Genomic DNA, 18,644 nt, shown 5'->3' with positions numbered 1-18,644 from the left:
TACAGTATTTCAAATCACAAAGACTACAGGACAGATGAACAACAAAAGGAAGGAAATCCTGCTTGTGTCTACTGTCTGCCACTGTTTACAACATATTATATGTCATTTAGTCTTTGTAATAACTCCATATGGCTGGTTTTATCATCTTTTTTTTTTCCAGGTAAGAAAACGGAATCTTAGAGAGATTAGGCAATTGACCTGAAGTCACAGAGCATGGTAGGCAGAATCCTAAAGTGGCCCTTAGATTCTTTCCCTCCCTCCATACATGCCCTGTATAATCCCTCAAGTGGGAGTGGGATCTGTGAACATGGTAAAGGTTATGTGCCATGATTATATCATAAGGCATGGGTGAAAGGATTTTGCAGATATAATTAGGGTCCCTAGTCAGTTGACTTTTAAGGCCTTGACTTCAAGGGAAATGAGTCAGGGTGGGCCTGACCTGATCAGGAGAGCCCTTTAAAAGAGGTGAGAGTCTCTTTCTTGCTGTCTTGAAGAAGCAAGCCATACAAGGAAATTAATTCTGCCAACGACCACTTGAACTTGGAAAAGGACCCCAAGATAAGATCACAGTTCCAGCCACACCTTGACTTCAGCTACATTGTTTCTAGAGTTTTGATCCATGGAAACTGAGAGATAATAAATCAGTGCTGTTTGTGGTAATTCGTTATGCAGCAATAGAAAGCTTATGCATACAGTTAAAGAGTGGCAGAATCAGGGTTCAAACATAGGTCCACTTGCCTCCAAAGCTGATGTTCTTGTCCTTTATACTGTATAATACCACATTTGGTTTGGCTTTTGTTTGTCGGCTTCCTTGCTTGGTTGGCGTGGAGGAGGGCATTAGCAGAAGGGGATATGAAAGACATTCAGACACCACAGCTGAGGTCTAAGCCCTAACACAAAGGGAGTCTCTTCAGCCTTGGGTGGTGGCAGTAATAGTGACCATTTAAAAAGTGGGGAACCTCCAAGTGTTGGGAGATGAAGGATGGGAATGGGCAAGCATTTTATCTCCTCTTGTTCAGGAAATAGCTTGTGGGAATTTAGAGGTAGCAACGTTCATACAGAGACAAGCCAAGAACACTGGATCCCTAGTGTTGGATGAGCCACGTGAAGTGGCCAAAATGATTGTGTTTGACATACACGAATGCAATTACATGTGCTTCAACAAGTACATGTAAGGACAAGATTTAACCAGCAGTTAGGAAGTGCTAGGTCAGAGACCAGAAGCTGGGAAGAAACCAAGAGTTCTGCAGGGAAGGTCTTCTTGAGCTGGAAGAGATGTGAATGTGGACATGTCAAGTCCGGAATCAAACAACAAGGCGTTCAGAGCCAAGAGGAGCAATGTCAGTGATCACATCCAGGCCCCAGCCATGGGAAATTTTAGTTGAAAGACTCTGCACAACTGTGGGAAGGATGAACATCCATAAAACCCAAGCTTAATCTTCAAATATCTGACTTCAATTTAGTAATATCCTGTGCCATGCATAAGAAAACACAGGCAGAGTGGCCAGGATTGGGATGGGGTTATACCAATGTAGGACTGGTATAAGGATCATAAATAATACATGTCACACACCTAGTATAATAGCAGGCACATGGCAAATACTAAATAAATGGCAATATTCTTTTCTGGCACTTCATTAGGTGACAGAAAATTGCCTTGCTTACATAAGATGAAGGCAAGCGTGAGTCATTTCCGAATACAAGGATAAAAAGGCAATGTACGAGGCCTTCATTGGGAAAGCCAGAATCAGGCTGGAAAAGATTTAACTCTTTGGTCAGTGAATTTCCTCTTCCAGGAGGCATGGGGGGAGTGCAGCACCTTGGACAGCACTATGGGAGTGGTGTTTATCTTGCTTTGTATCACTTGGCCATCAAGAGCAGGATTCTCCATCTGAAGGAGTCCAGGCCCCATGGGCTTGTATTTCTCATCACACGACTCCACTCTGAAACGGTAATTGTTCTGTTTAAGCTTCCTGATCAGCAACAAGCTCTGGGTAGATGGTGTAGCGTGGGGCCTAGAGGGCAAGTTGAGTAAGACAGGCCTCAACACTGCCTACACGCTGCTCAGAGATACCCAAGAACCCTCGGGAGCCAGCATTATCATTATTGTGTTGTCCCAACCCCAGAGTCCCACTGGCAAGTGATTTCACATGTAATTATCCTCTGAGCTCCTCCTCTCCTTTTATTCTCCTTCTCTCTCCACGTTCCTTCTTTCCTTCCCTTCATCGCCCAAACAAGTCCCATAAAGACCACATCAGGATGCAGAGGAATCAACCCCAAGGTCACCTCTCACCCCGGCCTGAGGCTGCTGTCTCCTTGGAGAGCAGCCTGTCATATTCCCTGACATCGTCAAAGAAAGCCCGGATAATGCTATTTCCCTCCACCTTCCTCTAGACAAGACTCTTTGGCTTTCTATCTTTAGATCAACTGTCTTCCTAAAAGCTCACCTTCGCCTCAGAGAAGGAATATAATCACTGATGGGGAAACCTAAGCAAAATGCTTGCCCACATAGGTCAGAAGAGCAGCGACACAGCCACGATTCTATTCATTACTTAACTAATAACTAGCACAATATGACTGATGAGCGATTTAGACTAGGCACCGTGTTAAATGTTTGACAGTCGTTTTTAATCCTCACACCAACCCTATGAGGGAGGTACTATTATTATCCACATTATACATATGAGTGAAGTGAAGGGAAAGGTTAGGTAACTAGCCCTAGCTCACATCACCAGTAAGTAGGCAAGCAGGGACTCCCAACGTGGTCTGTGTGACACCTGGTGGATGCACTTAATCACCCTGCTCTATTACCCTCTCATGTGTATATGGGCTTCTACCCACATTGTTGCTCTCACACTTCTGTCATTGGCAATCTCCTTGGCAATCAAGCAAAATTCTGTCCTCCAGCTCCCTGATGCTCATCCAGCGCGCCCCCTACTCACCTGTGAGGGCTGTCCTCCTTTCATCACAGATAGGCATGGCTCTCTTGCTCTCAGGCTGTCATGTCCCAGCCAGGCCTGCCTCATTTTACAGAAGGAAGAAGGTAGCACATCTGCATCTCAGGGCCAGCTGCAAGACACCAGGAACACCGAGGGGAGAGAGGATCTGGAGAACAGGCCCTTCTGTTGCCTCCCAGTCATGAGATGGCAGACTCTTAACCACACAGTGGGGCACTGTTGTCAGTGGCCCAGAGTTTAGCCATTGGAAGGATAGAAAGGGAGAAATGGGCATGTAGTTCATGCAGCATCAGCTGGAGCCTCTGGGCAATTACCAAGAACTACCAATACCCCAGGACCAAGGAGACTGGAAGACAAAAGAGGAGGCCATTAGAATAGCTGTAATAAAGGAACTAACCTGATTTGGGTAAATGGCTTAGAGAAAGTGGCCATTTTTTTTTTCTGGACCCTCATATAATTTGCAAACAGGAATCTGAAGGGTTAACAATGACAGCCCGTATATAACAAAGCTGTTAGGGGGCACCTGGATGGCTCAGTTGGTTAAGCAGCTACCTTCAGCTCAGGTCATGATCCTGGGGTCCTGGGATCAAGACCCGCGTCCAGCTCTCTGCTCAGCGGAGAGCCTGCTTCTCCCTCTCCCTCTGCCTGCCACTCTGCCTACTTGTGCTCTCTATCTCTCTGTCAAATAAATAAATAAAATATTAAAAAAAAAAAAGCTGTTAAATGAGCTCTGGCCTCCTCTGCCCTGGGGAGCTATGGGTCAGCGTCCTGAGGACAGTTAACCCCACTGTTGGTGCACCTATCCTTTGACAGTGAGCGTGAGGTCCCTCACTCACTGAAGTCTAGAGTAGGCATTATGCAGGGCTTGGGTACTAGCTTCCTGCAGCTGCTATAACAAATTACCACAAACTTGGAGACTTCGATCAATAAAAATTTGTTCTTTCACAGGTCTGAAAGCTAGGAGTCTGAACTCTCAAAGTAAGCAGGGTTGATTCCTTCCTCGGAGGTTCTGAGGGAGAAACTATTCCATGCTTCTCTCCCAGCTTCTGGCGTTTGCCGGCAATCCTTGGCACCCCCTGGCTTGTAGCTGCATCCCTCTGCATCTTTGTCTCTGTTGTCACATGGCCTTCTTATAAGGATGCCAGTCATAGGAGCTGGGGCCCACCCTAACTGAGTATGAGGTCACATTCTGAGGTTCTAGGTGGACATGAATCTGGGTGGATGGACTCTTTTCAACCCAGTAAAGGTTGCCAATGGCATTTTTGGCAGAGCCCATGTAATGGCAAGGAAAAGATTTGGGTTCCTTAAGAGGAGGGCTCAAGATGCAGGCAGGAGATAGAAAGGTGAGACCACCCTGAGCATTGTCCACATCAGACTGAGGCGCTTCCCCATCTATAACATTTCACAGAAATCGAGCCCAAAGGAGTGAAGAAAAGTCACCCACAGAGCTAAGGCAATTCTCCCACAGCTCAAAACAGCAGGTATCCTCTCCCACAAAATGCAACATTTGAATCATCCAGGCAAAATACCAGGTAACTCAGTTGACCTAACACCAGCCCCCACAAGCTAACATGGAAAACAGGCAAATGCCTTCAATCTCCTTTCCTCTCCCTTCTAGCCCCTAGGAGGGCTGAGGGACACTTAGGGGCCTGACCATGAGAGGAGAATGAGGTTCTCAGCCTTCCACTCAGCCAAGAACAATCCTGGGCAGGGGGGCTCAATGCAAAGAGCCGAACAGGGTGGGGTAAACCCTCAGGTTCCCTCCTTTCTGCTGGTGGGGACTCTTTCTAAGGCCTTCGGGGAAGTACTGTGCAGAACTGCATCCAATCTGGGCTAAGTAGATTAGTTCCCTCCCAGTGAAAGGTTTTGGGCAGCTGAGCAGGGCAGCTCCCTGCGCGGTGGCAGGGGGCTGTCATTAAGGCCCAGATAAGACATAATTACATGCTCCCTGGAGGGAACTCCTAATTGAATTACAGGGTGTCTCCTGAGCTTGAAAGACAGCCCGTGCTCAGAAGTAGCTGAGCAGCCCAGGAACAGACCCTCTGAGGAGCAGTGCCAGGGAGGGGTCAGGCTGTGGAGAAGTTCAGGGATGCCCGAGCTCAGAGGGCCCCATGGATCTCACTGAAACTGGGAGAGGAGAGGAGGCATGCCTGGAGGGCGGGGCATCCCTAGTCTTCATGCCTGAGAGGTGTGTTCCAGTCCCCTGCCCCCCCGGGCTTGCTGCAAACTGGAAGTGCTACAGAGACAGAGGACATGCCAGGAATTCACTCTGTTCATTCATTCATTCACTCATTCACTCATTCATTCATTCAACAGACATTTTTTGGTGTCTCTACGAGGGGTGATAGGCATGGGGAAGAACCAGGCCCTGCTCTGGTCTGAGGACAGGGCCTGTCTGGGTACCATTTACTCCTGAGGACAACCTGTACTTTTATCTGTGGGTGCCCCACAAGCCAAGCCAATTAGCCATTCTTCTCCACAAGTCCTTCTGCGGTGACTGCAGGAGGAGGTCACCCCTAAAGCCTCCTAACTGAATCCCAGCAAAGGTGGGTGGCAATACCACTGTGCGGCCACGGCCTGAAGAGGCCCCCTCTCCTGCAGCAACTCTTTAAGTTTTTATTTAAATTCTAGTTAGTTAACATTCAGGGGAATATTGGTTTCAGGTGCACAATAGTGATTCAACACTTCCGTACAACACCCAGCGCTCATCACCACAAGAACACTCCTTAATCCCCATCCCCCTGCCCCTCTCCCCTCTGGTAGCCCTCACTTTGTTCTCTGTAGTTAAGAGTCTGTTTCTTGGTTTACCTCTCTCCCTCTCTCTCTCTTTTTTTCCCCCTTTGCTCGTTCGTTTTGTTTCTTAAACTCCACATATGCAACTCTTCCAAGACACTTCTTTTCCTGTCAGACTGGGAACTTCGTGAGGACAAGGACTGGGTCTCTTCTCATCGTGTCAGCTCACAGGACGAGCCTAACAGTGTCTAGGGACGGCGCCCTGAGGGACGGACCCCCGTGTCCTGCTTGCACGCTCCGGCAGCTTCCGGCCTTGCTGATCGAGGCTCTCACAGGCCCACAGGCCGGAGCTCCTCCTGCTCTCTCTAAGCCCTGCTCCTAGATGCCCTCCAACAGCTGCAGTGGATAGACACAGCCTCAGAGGAGGCCCCCTGGATCTGAACAGTCCTGCGCCAGCCTTACCCTTGTCAGCAGGCAGCAGGCCAAAGCATCATCTGTGGGTAGTTCCTGAGGGTGAAGTGGCACAAACAAGAGTCCTCTGTGCACCAGCTTGGGCGCAGGCAGGTCTGAGCCAGCAGGCAAGGGGGATGAATCCGGATTTCTGAGCTGGGCCTTAAGGAGTTTATTTGGCCCTTGCCAACGGCCCCGAACCCGGGTGCCCCTGAATTGAAAGGAAAGCAGCCAACCCTTGCTAAGGAAGAGATGGGGGATGCGCCCTTAGCTTCTTCCATATGAGGAGAAGAAAGCCTGCTGCTGTCAGCTTCATGACCTTACTCTGATGCTAAAGTATAGAACATAGTAGAAAGAATGTGTGATTTAGAACCAGAAGATCTGGGTTTTGATACCTGCCCTTAAAAGCTCTGTGTTCTAGAGGGCAAATCACTTAATATTTCTTAGACTCTGTTACCTAATCTGAAGAAAATGATAACATTAATCCTAAGGTATAACAAAATCCTTATTTTTTTAGTATGTTCATGTAAATATTCAAAGTTTTATTATGTAAGGGGAAAAAAAAAAACCCAATAATAGTCTTTCCCCCAAGGTCTGAACAATGGTGAAGCCTAGGTAACCAATACCATTGCCCTATAGTCTGATATATTCAGATATATTCTCCAGTATCCTGATCTCCCCATGGGGTCACCTTCATCAAAATAACTTTAAACAGTTAGTGCCTCATATTTTTAGAGCATTTCACATCAGATAGTTCCTTTGAAAGTCAGCCCTTGGCTGTGTTCATTCTACTCACTCCCCAACCCTCAAACTAGAAAGTGTATTTTCTTCCAGCAGTCCACATGGGTTAATTAAAATGTCATTCCTCTTTGCTTTGGCTAGAATTAGATTAACTCATTGTAGTAACACGAGTTATCTTTTGCTATGTTTTATGAAAAAAATGAAAATCTAATTTTTAGCAGATCTTCTAAAACATGGGTTCCATGAGGAGGGGCAGATAATTAAAATGGCCTGTGAAAGGGAGCTGGCTGGGAACCACTGATCTAGCTTATAAAATCCACTAGCTTAGCAAGGGCTCTGGAAGATTCCAGTCTGACAAGGAAATCATCCGCTGCATGTGTCCAACGGGAACTTATGGGTTCATCCGGGGAACAGAAGAAAGTTCTGCGTTATGTAGGATAAAGAGGGTGATTCAAGAAGTTTCTTCCCGTTAGGATTGGCCCCGTGTTAGAGTGGCAACTTCACGCTATGCACTTCACTGAAATGGAGACTCTGAGTTTCTTTATCCCATAAAGTTCCTTCCATGATAGTTCCCGGGACTAGAGGTGGCAGATATGTTCCTTCCCGTAGCCACAGGTGAGCCCAGATACCAGCCTAAAAGTCCTTTCCAAGATGGCCCTGTGGGCAGCCACTATGAACTGACTGCAGCTGACATGAGAGGAGTCCTATCTTACACCTCGCCCTGAGCCCGGGGACATAGGCGGCTGACAGAGTCACACACTGTGCCACCTGGAGACAGGAATACTCTGGCTTCCGGGGAGCTCCTGGAAGCCCATCAAGTTACAGCTCCGAAGACAAAGCGGGGGGGTGCCTGCTGGCTCCGGCTAAGGCCAACAGGGGAGGGGTGGCGAAGGAAAGGCTCTCACTCTGTTCCTGGCGAGCATGGGAGGGAGGAAAGCTTTCTGTCCTGGTCTGGAACACAGGCCAGTCTGGAAACCCAAACCCAGGAGGAGGCTTTGAAAGTGACTCAGTACTCAAATAGCACAGTCGAAAATGACAGCGGCTCTTCTTCTGATGCTAGTCTCCTGGAGAGGACAGACCAGGAGGTGGGGGGCGGGGGGGGAGAAGTGACCCTGGTAGCCTTGAGATTTGTGCCACCGAGCATCGAATGTTTTCTGTTGACCGGGGCAGAGGCCAGTTTAACCTCGGCTGCTGGGTCTGTGGTCAGCTGGATGAACTGGGTCGGGCTGGGGCTTCCAGAGGAGGCTATTTCTCCCTTTCTCCAGCCTACGGCCCCAGCACTGACCACAGTGCTCCCTCTGCAGATCTTCTAGAGGCCAGTTTGGAGGTGACAGATGACTGTCTCAGCTGGTGCTTTCTTCTAGGTGACACTGCCACCCCTGATAGACACACTGCTTAGGTAGCTTACCACAGAATCCTCGTGGCAACCTCATTTTTCCACCCCACCATCTGGTTCTGGCAGATTAACTGTTGGGGTAAGGGGATCTTGGCTTGGCTTGACTCAGGGCAACCAAGACATATCTGGTCGGTGGACTTTGACATGGCCAACGTTGGGGGGGAGGGGTGGAAATGGAACCATAAAACTCCCTCTCTTGAGAATTTGAGGTAGAAGATCTTTCCAGGGAGGAGCTGGGAGCTAAATGGAAAGAGGAGCCATGAACTCAAACAGTTGGTCTGTGAGGTCTCGCTGCAAGCTGGAAGCAATAAGGGAGAAGGCCACGAAGAGAAGCAGAGACTACGGAGACAGAGACTACGTGGGCCAGCGGGGAGAGCATCAGAAAGAGAGGGTGGTCCCGAGGGCTCCCTCGCCTGACAGCGTTCTGCTACCACTTCTGGTCAGTGCTGATCCCTACAATACAACCTTTGTGGTGAAGGGGGAAAGAGCACCACCATGAGTGGTTTGCTTCCTGGGGGACATCAGTCTTCTGGGGATTATCGTGAAGTTCATTCTCTCTGTCCAAATGACGGGCTTGCTTAAGGGATACTCCTAGCTGGTTCTTGATCACTCGAAGAAGTCATAGATCAGACCGGAGACACAAGGCAACCCCAGTAGAGATGCCAGCAGTGTGAGGGAAAAGGATGCAGGCACCAGGATAAGAATATACGAGGACACGGACTCAGGGAGGCAGAGAAGAAGGCACTGAGTGTGGCGAGGGTGGAAACCACAGCTCTTGTGGCGACAGCGCCTGGAGTGTGCAGAGTAGAGTAAGAAAAGCTGCAGCTCAGGACATTCAGAAGAGACAGTGAGTGTGAGAAAACGAGTATTCAAACAGAAAGTAAGGTGTGAGCGGGGACAGAAGGCAAACACATATGGAGATTTGCAGCCAGGGCCATGGTTAGCCCCAGCGATGGCGGCGAGCACACCCCCAGATCACCACGGCTCAGACAGAGAGGGTCAGGCCGTAATGGGGTTCACAAAGAGAAATCATCTGGGCCTCACAAGGCAACACCCAAAGATAGAAAAATCAAGGCCAATGGCTCCGGAAAGAGATGGACTACTAGGGGGAAGAAGCAGTATTAGTCATCTATAATCCATAATTTGTTTTGCACCAATCTTCTGAGTATTGAGTTATTATCAAGATGTCCTATTTTGAAAGCACCAACTAAAGAACTCACAATAGAGCACTGTCCGTATCATATGTAACTGGGTCGTGAACCCCAACCACCAAGTGGTAACTGGACTGGGGTCACGCAGGGACAGGTTAACCAGGTTATGTCCATGCACGCCAACTCTTAGCTGGAGGGGGGTCAGGATGGTGCCACATCCATAGCTAAATTCAAATGTAGACACATACCTAGAGGTGATTCCTTTTTCAGAAAAATAAATTTCTCCATAAAGAATAAGTTCCACCTTCAACTTTGTCTTCATTTCTGTGTATCTAGGTAATTTCCTACTTGGGTACCTGGTAGGTGGCAGGGATTGGAATATAATTCCTATGAGTGGTAACTATCATGCCACCTGAGAATGTTTACCTAGTGCTTTCCTTCGTGGTCATTTAGCAAAACCCTCAAAGCGTTTGATTCCTGCAAAATGCTTCTGGACTTGTGCAGAATTGAAATATGGGGATTTTGCTCTATTTGCAGATCAAGGAGTTCTCTCCCTCCACCTGTCCGTTATATATGACTGACTCTATGCCAGGGTTTTCTATTGTTTCTGGAAGCACAACTTGGTTTCTCTCTTAAAAAACAAGAAAACAAGATCTCAATTGAGCAGAAAGCCGTAACTCTAAACTCTACTACCTGCCTCATGGAACTGACGGCGTCACAGCCCAGGGCAGAGAAGAAATTAGTGCTCATGTACCACCCAGACACAGCTGAGAAGTTGATGAAAGGCTGGACAAGAAAGTCCTCCCCACTCATCCACCTGGCTTTGTCCCTTTCTATCATTCTTGTGAACGAACAAGGAAACTTTGACTTGAAGAACCAGAAGAATCAAAACAAATAAGCAAGGCTTGTGGCAGGATCTCCATCAGTGTCCCTTTATTATTATTGCCCGAAGCCCAACTAGCTCCTCTCCAAGAAGGAAAGCCTTTGAGGATAAGACTGCTTCATTTCCTGACTGGCCAGTCATGTGATCATCTTTAATCCCAATGCTCCTTTCTCCTCAAACCAACCTAACGTTCTCCCTGGTGGACTCTCCAACCCTGCACCACTGAGCTGTCTCCAGCCGGAGGGCAAGCCAGCGTGAGAAGAGCAGGGGTGAGCACACTGGTTGCTCTTCTGCATAGGAGCTCCGATCAAGTCGGGCAGAAGGAATGCTGACCGATCCAAGGTTGCCAGGAGATACTGCACCTCAGCCCCTAAAACAAATTAACCAGGAAGGCTCTGGACTTGCGCAGATTTTTGGAAACATGTCAAGTTTAAGTAGACTTGGGGTGCTTTATGGATCCCAGAATTGGAATATGACCTTCTTTGACATCATCTTTGACCATTTCAGTAATTACAATGAAAAAAATGAATAGGATGTAGGTCCTTCCCGGGCACAACATCCAAAGCTTCTGCTAAGAAGGCCACATAGCCTTTCATCACTCCTTTGGGCCCAGAAGGGAAAGCACTAGAGTTGAGCAACCCTATCTGAAATGTTCCATTGTTCTGTTAAGTACTCCATTCCACAACTGGCTTAGCTATGGATTCCTGCCGTCAGGACCCCTCTGAGCCACGTACATAGCTCCGCTGTGAGTTCCACGAAGCCATGGGTCCTGGTAACTGACTGTTTACCTAAAGCTGGAGAGAGATCTCGTTACTGGAAGTCAGGGACTGAAGGCAGAAGGAAAGCGAAAGGGAGGCATGCCACCTGAGGGAGCATGATTGTGACCTCCACCCTACTACCCTCACCAACCTTGCAGCATGTGACTTTTCTCAAGCACAAAAAGGGCATTCTAGGGGCAAATAATCTCCCTGATGGCAAGGGAAGAGACTATCCGAACACCCAGCTGAGCCAAAGAAAAAGAAAAGGCCTACTGTGTTTTAGTTAAATTGGAGAAGGTGCAAATTGTGTCCTGGAGCACTCCATATTTTGATGGAAAGATTCCCTGGGGTGAAAACCTTACAGAGAAAGCACACCTGGAAGAGAATGGCCTGCAGAATTTTGAAAGAATGTCATTATTTCATGGAACAAGGTCTTGTCTACAATTTACCAGCACTGCCTAAAAGATATCCCATCTATGCTTGTTACACCTTTTCTCAGGAAGAGATCGCGAAGATAGTTTTTTTTTTTTTTTTTTTTTAATTTCTATGGACTCGATATTTTTCTTCCTGAACAGTCTCAAGGTGAACAAAGAGATTAAAAATAGTCCATAATATGTTATTATTCTAAGATATTAGTCACGTCATACTGTTGGATTTGTACTTCCCAAGCATCTTTCACCTGAGAATTTCTATATGCTTTCCGAAGTTAATATTGTTCCAATGGATAAAAATAAGAAAGTCCAAACTGGGAGGGGGAGACATCAAATCAGTAGGCTCTAAAAAGACCTCACCAGCTCTAACTTTCTATCCTATCTAGCTGCTGTGTGATATTGGACAAGTCACTTTCCCTCTCTGAATCTCAGCTTCATAATTTATAAAAGTGGGAGGTCAGATACTTTCGGGCTTTAACATGAGGCACAGTTAATACTCCGCTCTCCTTCGAAGGAGGCCTATGACATTTAATTATAGTAGATCTTGGCCTTTGCCTATTTGACATCCATGATTCTGACTATTCTCAGAGACCCCAAAGGTCCATGAACTGCAATATTCTGTTATTTTGCAGAAACACGCCGTGAGCCTGGGACACGGAGCAGACGCGGGTTTAGTGAGTGAGATTAATGTGCCGACAGCATGCCTGTGTATCTCCACGAGGTTTTGCTACTGTTTGCAGGAGGCTCAAAGGCCATAATTCTAAGGATGTACTGTAGTGGTAGTCACAAAGGTGGGTATTCTTCTAGATCATGATGTCAATAGGATCTCTCTCAAATGTCAAGCGTTTATTGTAATGTGGGATTAAGGGCATCATGTACCCACCCCCGCTCCGTCTGCTTCACTACTATGTCCTCAGTGAAGGTTGCTTTAGAAACTTCAGTGGTGTCACACACACAGCAGAGAGCTGAAATGCCATCCTGTCCTATTCATGTATTTATCTCCAGTCCCTAGTAATGTATCTGGTATGTAGCAGACATTTAACAAATGTTTGTTGAATGACTGAGCACCTTCGATGAGCAGGCACCTTGCCAAGGTGCATTTTCTTCATATTTGTATGTAGTACTTATGCTCCTGCAGGAGAGATATCACTATTCCTGCCATTCCAAGAGAATATCTGGGGTTTGGACAGGTGAAATGACTTGTTCAAGTTACCCAGTTGGTGAGTGACAGATTCACATCTGTTTGTCAGACGTCAAAGTTCATGGTTTTCTATCCTACCGTGGTGCTAAAGGACATCTTTGAAGAAGGAAAGCATAAAACCAAACGAGTGAATTCACAGCCCAATAATATTGGCAGAGCATAGGCTTGGCTTCAACCTGAATCGGTTTTGAGAAGAGTATATTGAGGGCAACACTGTCAAGGCTCCCGGGCTTGGTAGGCAAAGCAAGTTACACAGAGAGGGAAGGGTTGGAAGGTGGAACTGCTCCAGGAGCCTCACCTGGCTTCCGTGTAGGTACCCTGAGGGTTTCAATTTCAGTTTCCAGGTTGGTGCTACAACTAGCAAGCTCTCAGCATTGGAGCTGGATTCTAGCTCAGTTGGAGTCACAAGCTAGAACTGGAAAGCAAGCCTTCTTGATTCAGTTAAGCAAGTCATTTGAAAAGCCACTTTCCTCCCCAGGCCTCATGGTTTGGCCAAGAGTTTTAGAGCATTTCAACTCTCAGCTGGGACCAACAGCATCAGGAGCTTGTTAGAAATCCAGAATCTTGGGCCCTACTCTTGACCTTTTGAATTGTAGTCTGCATTTCAGCAAGCTTCCTGGATGGTTCAGAAGCACGTTAAAATTCGAGAAACACTCCTCTAAAAGATATTCTTTTTTTTAATTTTTTTTTAAAGATTTTATTTATTTATTTGAGAGAGAGAGAATGAGAGACAGAGAGCATGAGAGGGAGGAGGGTCAGAGGGAGAAGCAGACTCCCTGCCGAGCAGGGAGCCCGATGCGGGACTCGATCCCGGGACTCCAGGATCATGACCTGAGCCTAAGGCAGTCGCTTAACCAACTGAGCCACCCAGGCGCCCTCTAAAAGATATTCTAAGGTCTTTTCTGGCTCTCATATTTTAGGAGTTTGGATTAGAAATCTTCATGGTAACCCCAAAACTAGCATGTTTATTAATTAGGGTCACATAGAGATCCAAGTAACCCAATCACCTCAACAGTGTCTTCTGAAGAATATTGTTAATTCATTGATATTATTATTAATGGCCTCATTTACTAAGCACATACCATATACGAACAACACTGCATACAGTATCTTGAATCATCATGACAGCCTTGCAAGAGAAATATTATTATCCCTACTCTACTAATGAGGAAATAATCTCATAAATTAATAAAATCTCCCTGACTACCTGGTTAAATCAGACTACAGCCAGAATCTTAACCCAGAGTACTTACAGCCCATGCTTTTTCTGCTACATCACACTGCCTCTCATTGTAAAATTAAAATCTAAAGTCTCAAGGGTAGGGCTATGATGTGAAGACAGACTACTAGCAGGTTATGGACTCATTCTTCTGTGATGAAGAAAACCAAAAAGGTAGTCTCAGGTCTACTGAAGTCTAAAATATAACGCGAAGGAAGAGTTGGCAACATAGCTTGTTCCCCAAACCCTGGAATAGCTGGACCCAAATCGCAAACGTGTGGAGCTTGCGCTACATTTAAAACCAGTATCAGAAGTGATCATTCATAAGCCCATTTACACCAAGATATTATTCAAGCTGAAAACACAAATAGGTTTGAGGAAGGGTTAGTCATACTCAGAGATCTAAAGTGCACAATTGATTGTTAATGGGACAAAGAAATTGGGTGCCAAGCCTCTGATCTGTCCAAAATGACTCTTCAGTGCCTTTGGTAGTACTGAATTGGAGAAACCACTAGTCTGCCAAATCATAGCCAATGTTGTAGTCCTGATGTCATTTAACGCCCAGTAATAACCTCTTACATACTGATGTTGCCATAAACATGAGAAGTTGCACGGAGTTTGTCCTCCCAACGAGGGCCTGTCCTTCCTTTGTATGTATAAACCCTCTCCCCAGAGCACATAGAAATGGACGGTATTCTCTAGAAGACACAGGTTTTTACCTGGGCTAACTAATGATTATCCCTCCCAGCGAAATGACTAAACAGAGCTCTAATAAATCAATTTGTCAATGGCTATTTCACTTCAGGAGACAATATCCTTGTTCCATCTTCGGCTAGTGCAAATAAGACCTACGGCTGAGTGCCCATGTCTACGGTTCAGAAAATCCAAGAGCGGGGAGGAACTGCAAAAAGATCCGGCCCTGCCTCTAGGCAAGGAAAGTATGGTTGTTCCCACTTTGCGGATGAGATAGTTTAGTTCTCGAGCGGAGACCGAAAGTCTCGCCCAGAGTCACATTATTAGGGAGGAATTGAGGGAGCACAAGAGCCTAGTCCTCTGTGTGGCTCACTCAGCTCTGTGGACAGCACCATCCAACTCCTTTGGAGCCCCATGCCTTGCCTGGGCCTGGAGGAAGCGCTTCTGTGATCCCTCTCCCTCGGTCCTATGGGCTCCCCTCTCCGTATGCTCTGTCCTTCACTCTCCTACATGTACGTTTTCATTTCCCACTCAAAGTGTTCTTAGGAGGGTCTTGGAGCAGTTTGGCCTCCCCCCTTCCTAGATGCCCCTTTTGTCCTTCTTTCCCCCTCCTGCTACTGCTTTTTGCTTGTGGACATGAGCAGGAATTCAGAGACAAGTTTCCCCCTCCTCGGCCACCCTGGAAAGTCTGGCCTCCCATAAGCTGCAAATCCTGGGGAAAGTCATTCTGTTTCTTCTTCAAAGAAGAAACAAACAAAACAAACCCCAGAACACCTAGTACAAGAAGGTTCAATGGGGAGAGCCCTTATAGTGATCAAGGTCATGGAAGTGCAATACCCACCATGTCTGAAGGGCTAAATGGGCCACTAACCTGAGAAGTATTCTAGGAAAATTCTAGACCGTGAAAAGAGATGATTACAACGAAGATGTATTTTCTCCCACAATTTCTAAGAGGAGCCAGATTTTGGAGCTCACACGTGGGACCAAAGACAGGTGGCCACTGCTCTGGGAGTTCTGTTTCTGCAAGATGCCTCCAGTACCCAAGCTACACTGACTCATCTCACCTAGCCTGGGCAAGTCTCATACCATAAAATAGCCTACAGGCATTTACAGAGATTGCCAAGTTTCAACCAAGCATGCAGTTTCCAAATTGAAGGAGAGATGCCTGAATTCTGGTTATAAATTACAACCGCAATATGGCCCCAGGGGAGAAAAAGCCAATGCCACTTTCTTCCCCGAGGTTCCCCTGATTGGGCTGGCACTACCTCAGGATGGAAAGGATCAGCCTCAAGGCTCATATGAGCCTTTGGCATGAGGAGAGGAGGAAGGAGAGACCCAACCAGTCTCCTAGTCCCTGCTTAGGCACAAGAATTCTCCAAAATCTGACATCAAAACTTCTGCCACTCCACACCTCCACCGGCCATCATTTTGAGTTCCAGTGGACGGAATGTTCTGTGTCCTTAGATCCTGCCACAGGATTCCCTGCCCAGAGACCATTTAAAGTGAGAAAACGGAAGGGAGGTTTGGAAGTGGAACCTGCCAGGGGTGCCTGCTGATCCTGTACACCTGGGCGGGGACCCAAGTTTGACATTAACGGGGTATGAGGAAGAATTGTAAGGACAGAAAGAGATGGCAAGGGATGGAGGGGGATAGAATATGGAAAGGTTACTTACACTGTTTCATCATTCTTGAACTCCAGCTCCCCGTATGCGTCTTCAAAATCCTCACCACCACCCTTGGCTGTCCCCTCTACTGTCCTAAAGGGGACGATTACTGTGCCCCGGGCACCTGATGTCCGCAGAACCTTGACCTCCAGGACACCAATACTCTCGCTGACATGAATAGTGTCACATTCAAAAGTGAAGATGCCTGCATGGTCATCATCCAAGATGGTGACTGTGGCCACATAAGGGGATACCAGGATGGCCCGAGGCAATGGAAGATTATTGAGTACTATTGGAGGCATCCCCTCCTCTGGCTGCCCCTCCTCTATGCGGACGTTGCTCAGCCTCACAAAGAAGTGTTCGTCCTCCTCAAAAATGTCATCATCGATGATGCCCACCGAGAACTCCTTCTGGGTCTCTCCTGGCTTCAGAACCACAGTGCCCTCTGTGAACTCATAGTCAGCCCCTGCATTGGCAGAACCATCCTCTGTTTTGTAGTCCACATACACAGTCTTGGACATGTCCCCCCCTTTCCTCACCACTGTCAGGAGTACAGCCCCGCAGTTCTCCAGGCACTGGTAAGAGCACGGGTCAAAAAAGACCTTCGAGACAAAGTCCTCAGGCTCATTGGTGTGCACCTCGTTTATGCTGGAGGCCTTTTTGGCTTGTTCTGCTGCATGCTTCTTCAGGATATTGCCTGCGCCGGTCATCATACGGGTAGCCTGGATCCGGTAGAAGGCACGACTCTTCTGTTGATGGGAAAGAGCGTAGTAATTGGCCATCTCTACTAGTTGATCTAAGTCCTTCTCTGGGTGTTTTTGCTTCAGATCCTTGAGAATCCGGATCATCTCCCTGCGGGACTCATCTACTTCTTTCCCTTCCAGGGGCACCAGGTTCCCATCCAGGAAGTGGGAATTCATCATTTTCCCATCCATCTCAATGCCTTTGGGGTGGTCGCCCTCTGTCTCTATGATAATTCCTCGGTGTTTGTCTGTGCGGTACTTTTTGTGCATGTATTTGTAAAAGAGCAGTCGCCTATCTGCCACCCAGGCCAGAAGGACACACACTGGAAAGAAGGAGAGAGTGAGAAGGCCTTCCCAAACCTGAACCACACCAGGGGAGAAGACTGCCAGGATCATATAGAGCCAGATGTAAGCAAAGATGCTCCAAGCAGCAGTGATGAGGAAGACTCGTAGGTGCTTGATCTTGCGAGTCTCTCCATCGGGGATCACGTAGACACAGATGCCAATGATGATGAACATGTTAAAGGCTGCACTACCTACAATGGTAGAAGGTCCCAGATCGCCAGCAATGAACCCATGACCACACACCTCAATTAAAGAGAGAAGGATCTCAGGAGCAGAGGAACCCAAAGCCATCAGGGTCAGGTTGGAGACAGTTTCGTTCCAGATCCGAATTGTCGTTGTGCTGGTCTCTCCATTGGGCTTTTTGATAGTCACCTCTCTCTCTTGAGAAGTAATGACTTCAATAGATGCCATAAAGCGGTCAGCAATGATGGACACCCCAAGGAACATGTATATCAGGGCCACAAAATAGACAATGACCCTGGCAATCTTGTCCCCAAGGGAAGGGTTCTCTGGATACCAAATTGGTAGGATGACACCCTCCTTGCAGTCCGATGACTCTGAACAGGACTCATTGTTCTGCCCTGTACTGGGCACCTCCCCTGAGCCACCAGCCTCTGCCCGAAGACCATTCAGGAAGAGCACAAAAGTAATCAGCCCAAAATGGAGGAAGGCAGAGGTGAGAGGCTGCAACCTTAACCACGCCATACACGAGATTTAGCCGCTGGCTTCCAATGCAGCACCAATGGTCCTCCTGACAGGCCAGAGACCTAGAAAAGATCAGAGAGGCAGGGAAAGGCATGAGAAAAAGGGGGACAGCAAATGGCAGGTTCCCACCAATACAAATTGATGTTTCACCTTGAGCGACATATTGCACTAACACATGGGGCAGTCTCTCACTTGGAAAAAAAGATGTCAGTGGGAGGCACAAATAGCGGCTTTGTCCGCAGGACCATCTGGTGGAGACTCAGCTGAAGAATGGCTTTAAAAAGCTGGGAATATTGGTAATGAAAACATAAGTGATACCGTTCCAGTCCTGTCTCCAAACCCCGCTGTTGTCTGTGAGAGTTCTCAAGAATCAACAGAAAATAAGCCAAGCATGACTTGAATCTTCATCCCTTGTAGTGTTTCTAGGGTTTTCAGGCTTCTTTACCCCCACTGTTTTCATACGCAAGAATTCTGCACATACACGTGCAAGAGTACAGATGGGAGTTGAACTTTTCTCATGGGCTACTCCCCCGAAATAGAACACATTGCTCTGCATGCAATTGCGCCCACCTGG

General features: G+C 47.3%; 1 protein-coding gene across 5 annotated transcripts in view; it reads right to left on the bottom strand.

The window, feature by feature from the left end:
• Positions 1 to 18,070, bottom strand: part of SLC8A3 (solute carrier family 8 member A3) — a 117,117-nt gene extending 99,047 nt beyond the window's left edge. For all 5 annotated transcript variants that reach the window (XM_021679535.1, XM_021679536.1, XM_021679533.1 and 2 more), the window contains exon 1: positions 16,287 to 18,070. In XM_021679535.1, the coding sequence (XP_021535210.1) occupies positions 16,287 to 18,070 (1,784 nt within the window). The remainder of the gene's footprint in view (positions 1 to 16,286) is intronic.
• Between the last annotated feature and the right edge of the window lie 574 nt (positions 18,071 to 18,644).

Source organism: Neomonachus schauinslandi, chromosome 9, assembly GCF_002201575.2.
Source record: "Neomonachus schauinslandi chromosome 9, ASM220157v2, whole genome shotgun sequence".
In the NCBI taxonomy this organism is placed as follows: Eukaryota; Metazoa; Chordata; class Mammalia; order Carnivora; family Phocidae; genus Neomonachus; species Neomonachus schauinslandi.
Note: the sequence above shows the minus strand (reverse complement) of the source record. Positions and strands in the feature narration are given on the sequence as shown.